The 7,137-nt window shown below is 44.4% G+C and overlaps 1 protein-coding gene across 1 annotated transcript in view; it reads right to left on the bottom strand.

Moving 5' to 3' along the window:
- Positions 1-1,504: 1,504 nt before the first annotated feature.
- Positions 1,505-7,137, bottom strand: part of trmt1l (tRNA methyltransferase 1-like) — a gene marked incomplete in the record, with an annotated part of 8,639 nt that continues 3,006 nt past the window's right edge. The window contains 8 exon segments of the mRNA XM_013999552.1: positions 1,505-1,870; positions 2,798-2,924; positions 3,186-3,251; positions 3,323-3,486; positions 3,583-3,649; positions 5,301-5,491; positions 5,571-5,783; positions 6,303-6,555. Of these exon segments, the coding sequence (XP_013855006.1) occupies positions 1,678-1,870; positions 2,798-2,924; positions 3,186-3,251; positions 3,323-3,486; positions 3,583-3,649; positions 5,301-5,491; positions 5,571-5,783; positions 6,303-6,555 (1,274 nt within the window).

The raw sequence follows: 7,137 nt of genomic DNA on the forward strand, positions 1-7,137 counted from the left end.
TAGTCCACTTGTCCCTGGTCTACATGTCCTATAGTCCACTTGTCCCTGGTCTCATTTAAATGACCCCCCGCAGGACCACCTGTCAGCCGGTACCTGACCGGTACCTGCCTGTTTGGACCTGGGGACACACCCAGCAGGAGACTCTCAGTCCTCCCWGCGGGACTGGAAAGGCAGGAGAGACCTGATGGTTCCAGCAGAGACCAGATTTAGAACCGGAACCTGTCTGGATCAGGACTGGGGTCAGTCCAGGCCACGTACAGGTTCGAGCCCCGCCCCTCCCGGTACTGACCCACTTCCGGTGATGAAATAAATCAGGTGCTGGTTCCACACCTGAGCTCCGAACTGAAGCGCGCCAATAATCGATCTTTAATCGATTCAAGTCATTCAGACATGAAGCAGAGAGAGGAGGAAGTTTGTTCTGAAAGCATCCAAACAACCCGAACCGAACCGARCCGARCCGARCCGAACCAGTCCCGGGTCTTACCTYTGATGTAGTTGGACTTGGCTTCATCCAGCAGGCTGGACGCTGACCCCATGGTGGTTCTGCTGGTGTCTGAGGATCCACAGGTAGACTTCAGTCCTCCAAGGTCCGAACTGGGTCTGAATCTGATCCGCGTGCAGCAGGAGGAGCAGGAGGAGGAGCAGGAGGAGGAGCAGGAGGAGCAGCAGGAGGAGCAGGAGGAGGGTGTGGTCTTCCTCCTCTTCCTCTGACAGAAACCAACCTGTTCATCTGAGTTTTTATTTTTAAGTTTTTATCTTAAGATTAAAACAAACATTTTTAGAAAAAGTTACGTAAACGAATAAAAACTGAAGTTTATTTAATATAATTAAATGAAAATTTTAAATTAAAAGCAGGTTTAAGGAACACCAACACCCCCGCGCCCCCTGCTGGTCAAACCCTCAAACATCATGAACAAATCTGGTTTTAATCAAATATAAAAACAACTAAAACTATGAAAGAGTTTTAAGTCGAGTTTTCCAGATATTTTATGTGTAATTGTGAAATGTGGGTCTGCACTCACTGTAAATAAAAAGAGGATTTTATTTTAAGCTTCAAATAACATAAAAAGAAAAAACTTTACTGAAGCTAAAGCTGGAGCTGGTATAGATAAAACACCTGCTCAAGGACACAAGTGGCAAAACAGTAGCTAAATATAAGCTGAAAATAACTCAACAGAAGCTAAAAGTAGCAGCTGAAAGCTAACATTCAGTGAGAACGATGGAGAAATCTGAGTGTATTTCTATACAAACGTTTGGTAAAACTTAAATATGTTTTGTATGTAAAAAAATGACAAGAACCAAAAAGGCGACGGAGCTGAATGTTTTGATGTAAGAACAKCTAAAACAGCTGTAGTGACTGTTTAAACATGATCATGTTTGTAGCTGAAGGAGCCAAACTGAGATAAAAACAGTTTTTATAAATAAATCACCAGAAGCTGCAGACGAGCTGATTTATCTGAGCAGAAACGGATCAGCTGAGCGCGGGAAATAAAAAACTGAAATATTTCTGGTCATCAGAAAGATTTTATTCTTTGAATAAGAAAACAGGTTAAAAAAGAAAGAGAAGCTGCTTGTTTTTAAAGAAATAAATAGCTAAAATCAGGTGAAACTCAGCGGTTCTGCTGTGCTTGTATCAGTGCAGGCAGACAGGGGGCGGGGTCTGAAGCTCCGCCCCCCTCAGGGCGCCTTGGAGGAGCTGACGCTGGCCTGCGTGGCCGTGGCAGCGTTGGTGTACGTGGGGACGCTGTACTTGGACAGGACGGACTGGAACTGCTGCAGCGTGGCGTCGGTCCGGACCCCCGTCGGGTCGAAGTGGGTCCGGCTCACCCTGAAGCCGGCCTCCATCAGGTACTGCAGGAACTTGTTCAGCCTGTGGAGGAGTTCAAAAAACTGTCGAGTCAGCAGAGATAAAAGCCATAAAATGCTGAGTCAGCTTTCGCTCCGTTGTTCCCTGGATTTCCTTCAACCATGTCGGAGGGAAAACTTCAGCTACTTTCAGCTTTTTTTAGCTGTTCAGCTGTAACTTCAGCTTTCTCTCTTATAGAACTTATTCAAATTTTATTGTGTTGTAATTTTATCATTTTATTTGTGATTTGTATTTTTATTGTATATAAATTTATTTTGTTATTTTTAAAGAAATGAATAAAGTTTTAAAAAGTCCTTTAAAGGTGCTGTGACATGTCTGTCCTTCAAATACAAAAAGTCAAAGAAAACATCTTTACTCTTAAGAAAATTGTCATAAAAYACATGATTTTACACATTTTGTCACATTAATGGCCCATTTTCCTTTTAATTTGGCTCAGCCAAAGTGAAACAGGAAGTGACATCAAAGAGGAACTCATTAATAAAATAAACTCACTGGTCTTTTTTTATTAAAACAAAATTATTTAAACTTTAACTCTTCTTCGTCTCTCTTTGATAGAGACTCAAAATAATCTAAAGAAACATCAGATTCTTCTCTACAGTCTGTGTTGTTAGCTTTTGTAACAACGCTCTGTTTACATGCAGACATTCCCCTYTGACATCACTTCCTGTTTCTTCACATGCAAATATCTCAACAACTGTTCATYTCAGCGRCRTGAAATTTGTTTTGYAAYATGTTWTCAATGTTKTCTTTCCAAAAATGCATTYATGTTTATTACAAAAATKTGATGTCACAGGCCCTTTAAACCCTTTAAGCTTTTTGTTTTTAGCTTTTAGCTGCTGTTTTAATCATTCAGCTGACAGTTTTTCATCTTTCAGCTCCGRGCTGCAGACCTGTGTCTGAGAGGCCCCCCTGAGGTCAAAGGTCACTCACTTGGGCATGTTCATGCCTCTGATGCTGTGCCGGTGGATGCTGTAGTAAAAAGCTGGATGTTCCAGAGACGCATCGGGCTTCAGCTTCTTCACAACGTTCCCAGAGTCCTCCCCGCTCTTCCTCTTCCCTGCAGGAAGATCAGAAATGACACTGAACGAACAGGAAGTGTCTGTTTGCTGAGAGGAAACCATCAGAAGCTGATAAATGCAGTAAAATCTAAGTTTTATTGTAAACACACAGAAATGAGGCGACACTGCCCCCTGCTGGATCTGTGTGGAAKTACACCAGTTTATTCTGAAGGTTTAACCCTCTTTTGTGGATCTTTACAGGTTTATAATCTGTAAACTTTGTGTTTTCCAACAAGATGAAACAACGAGGACCAACTCACCTGCAGGATCAGGTGGCCCCGCCTCCTCGCCGCTCTGTAACGTCTTGATGACGACGCCACACTCCACTGCAGAGGAAACACAAGACTCAGCGTTTCAAGCTGCCAACAGCACACAGGGACACAGCCGGGACCCTTACCCTGGTTGGTGAGAGCCGACGACCCGTGGACCAGAGACTTGAGGGGGGTGCACTCGGACTCGCAGATCAGGGTCTTGACGAGCGGCTGGATGTCGTCCATGCTGTGCTGCACGGCTGCAGAGAGCATCCTCCTCAGGAAGCCTGTGTTGAAGAGAGGGCCGCACCTGCAGCCAGAGACAAAGAGCACTGTCTGTGTGTGTGTGTGTGTGTGTGTGTGTGTGTGTGTGTGTGTGTGTGTGTGTGTGTGTGTGTGTGTTTACCACAGAGGGCCCAGATGCACGGCGGTCTTTCCAGGCAGACTTCCATGACAGTTACAGGGCAGCGTGTCTGAAACACACAGGTAAAGGTCAACGACCTCTGCTACAGAACATCATCAAAAACATGATTTTCCTGCTTCAGCTGCAGGTAAAACTTTATTTTTATATCATTGTAAATGATACAGTTTGTTTAAAATAAAGTTCRGCTGATCTTTAGCTGACAGGGTATMTGCAGGTTCAAATTTAAGACTTTTTAAGACCTTTTCAATACTACCTTGTATGAAATTTACGACTGAAAAAACTATAAAGAGACATATCGTTGGGGAACCGTGCTGTATTAATTACCCGTGTGTCACTCAGTGAAACACAGTGAATATAAAGATATTCACTGCTCTCTGGTTCACAGCTGGATTGTACAGGTGCAGTTATTTGGTTGGAAACATCCAATAAAAATATATTTACTGAATACTTGGGCCTTAATTGTGTCTTAATGTCCAGTTATATCTTTATACACAAAAAATATCAGGAAACTACCTATAAATATACTTTACCCTGCATGAAGACCAACAACATTCAGAAGTGAGGTTTTTTTTTAATTAATTTTCTGTAGTTTACTATGAAGTCATTTAAGTTTACAGAAAATTCTTTGTAAAAAATATTTTTTATATATTTTATTAATTTCTATCCTAAAATGTCTATAATTCCAAGAGAATACAGGATCATAATTCATGAAGTCATTTAATACTGTTTATTTTTCATATTTGATGTTGTATGAATTATATTGATCACAGTACAGTTACCTCTTAGTTTAGTTTGAAATATATGAAAGGTTTGCACATCCAAACACCTTATTATTGTTTGTAGAAATAACAGATATTTATGATAAACTACGACCAGCTGAAACTGACCCACAGAGAGAACTTTGTGAGTTTAAGGAAGATAAAATTTAAACAGAGACACGTCTTTGCTGTAAAAGTTCATGTTTTAACATGAAAAAGATGAAAGCAGCAGCTGCCTCCCCCCTGACTGAGAGAAAACAGTCTGAGCGCTGCAGAGCCACAACTTCCACACGTCTGTAAGGTAACGATGAAGCTCACAACACATTAATGTTTCATACAAAGTCAGACTTTAGATACWAAACTCCGGGCAGGTCGGGGCTCGGGTCAGGAGGAGGGGTGGGGTAATGGTGTACCAGTTCAGGTATCGCACCGGTTGAAATGGACTGCTCATGTGTGAACACAGTTTTTAATTCTTAAATGTTTAATGATTTCTTACATCACTTCACCTTCACAGGGTGACGGGCAGTTCTGTTAAACGGGTCGATGCGTCATCTTGGAGAAAAGTAGAGAAAACCATGTTTCCTCCTGCAGTCTGTCTCTCTGCAGGACCCGCCCTGCTCTGCTCTGATTGGCTCAAACTGTGACTCTGGCTCTCTTTATTGGTTGAAAGCAGCGTCAGTCCCAAATATTTAGTTTTTTCCTCCTCACCTTTTTAGGAAATCAGCAGCGGAGACGAAGAAGTTAAATCTGTCCTACCTGACAAAACTTAAGACCCTTGAGTAACGTAAGACTAACTTACACATTATTMAYAAATTCAATACTTTTAAGGACCCTTCATTTTATAAATATAAGACATTTCAAGAGTTTTCAAGGACCCACAGACACCCTGGCTGATCTTCAGCTGATGTTAATGAGTAGGAAGACGCAGGTGCAGCAGCTCACCGTCCATCATGTTGCCCAGTCTGAGGAAGACCCTCTCCTCACACCACTGACAGTGGACCAGCTTGCGGAGCTTCTTGGCGGACTCGTCGGCCTGAGACGGACCTCTGAGGACCCTCACCACCACRAGCACAAAGTGTTCCACGGCCACGGCCAGCAGCACCTCGATGCCTTTGTTGCAGCGCGCCGCCGCTCTGCAGAAGGAAGCAGGTGTTCAGACGAGGGTCCGTTTAAAGACCACGCCCCCTGCGTGTCAAACCCCGCCCCCCTCACCTGGCCACCGAGGCTACGACCATCCGAGCGGCCAGCTCCTTGTAGTACTCGGTGCGGACGATGCTGCAGCCGTAGTGGCGCAGGGTGACGTTGGGTGACTTGGCGTAGAGGGAACTCGTGTCTGTGGACGTCACCGAGATGATGCCCAGGTTACGCACGTTCCTGAAGGCAGCGTCCAGGTAGTTCACAGCCGTGCCGAACGGGTCCAGGTGTCTGCAGGAGGAAGTGAGTCAGCAGGAAACCTGTTTACCTGAGAGACATTTTCTACCTGGGACCTGTCACAATATGGAGGTCCTTTGGTTTTTATTATTCAAACGTAAAAACAGTTTCAATCAAAACGAAAAGTTTCAATCAAAACGAAAAGTTTCAATCAAAATGAAAAGTTTCAATCAAAATGAAAAGTTTCTATCAGAACTAAACGTTTTAATCAAACCAAAGTGAACGGACTGAAGTGATTTCCTGCACACTAACCAATAAGGACACGTCTTACATAGTTCCTCCTTAACCCCGCCCCTTTACTTTATGTTCTCTGAGTTCAAAACTTTTTTGAGTTCAGCCAAAAACCTAGAGTGTTTTAATTTTCTACATTTGAACTTTAGATTCAACCAAAGATTTCTGTGAAAATAAATATGTTTCACAAAAAACTTTGAATATTTTTGACTGAAACTGTCTTTTTGTTTGAAATAATAACATAAAAACAAAATGACTTCCACATCACAGCGACTCACTTACATGTAGTCGAATGGCCGCAGGTGCATCATGACGTTGGCGTCCATCTTGGATACCTCCACCGTGGCGACGGGGCCCGTATCAGCCTCACTGCCCCCTCTGTTGGGCCCCCGGGGGCCTCGCTGGCCCCCGTCCACTCGGATGTTGTTCAGCTCGCAGTTCTCTTTGATCATTTTGACGCAGATGTCGCTGATGTCCGTTATGGTGACTCTGACGGCGCCGCGCAGGTGTTTGGCCCACTGGAGGCCCATGATGCCTGCAGACAGAGATCAGGGTTTATTTTCCTCTCAGTGACCTCGTCACGTTTCGTCACGTCTCTCGTCTCGTCATGACTCATCACGTCTCGTCACGTCTCGTCTCACGTCTCGTCTCATGTCTCGTCTCACATCTCGTCACATCTCGTGTCTCGTCTCGTCACGACTCGTCTCGTCTCACGTCTCGTCTCATGTCTCGTCTCATGTCTCGTCTCGTGTCTCGTCTCACGTCTCATCACAACTCTTCATGCCTCGTCTCACGTCTCGTCTCACATCTCGTCACGTCTCATGTCTCRTCTTGTCACGACKCGTCACGTCTGGTCTCACATCTCGTCACGTCTCATGTCTCGTCCCGTGTCTCGTCTCATGTCTCATCACGTCTCGTGACTCGTCTCATCACGACTCATCACGCCTCGTCTCATGTCTCATCTCACATCTCATCACGTCTCATGTCGCGTCTCTCGTACCGTCTCTCGTCTCATCTCATGTCTCATCTCGTGTCTCGTCTCATTTCTCGTGTCTCGTCTCGTCTCGTGTCTCGTCTCGTCTCGTGTATCGTCTCTCGTCTCGTCTCATGTCTCGTC

Source organism: Austrofundulus limnaeus, unplaced genomic scaffold, assembly GCF_001266775.1.
Source record: "Austrofundulus limnaeus strain Quisiro unplaced genomic scaffold, Austrofundulus_limnaeus-1.0 Scaffold2341, whole genome shotgun sequence".
Lineage (NCBI taxonomy): Eukaryota > Metazoa > Chordata > Actinopteri > Cyprinodontiformes > Rivulidae > Austrofundulus > Austrofundulus limnaeus.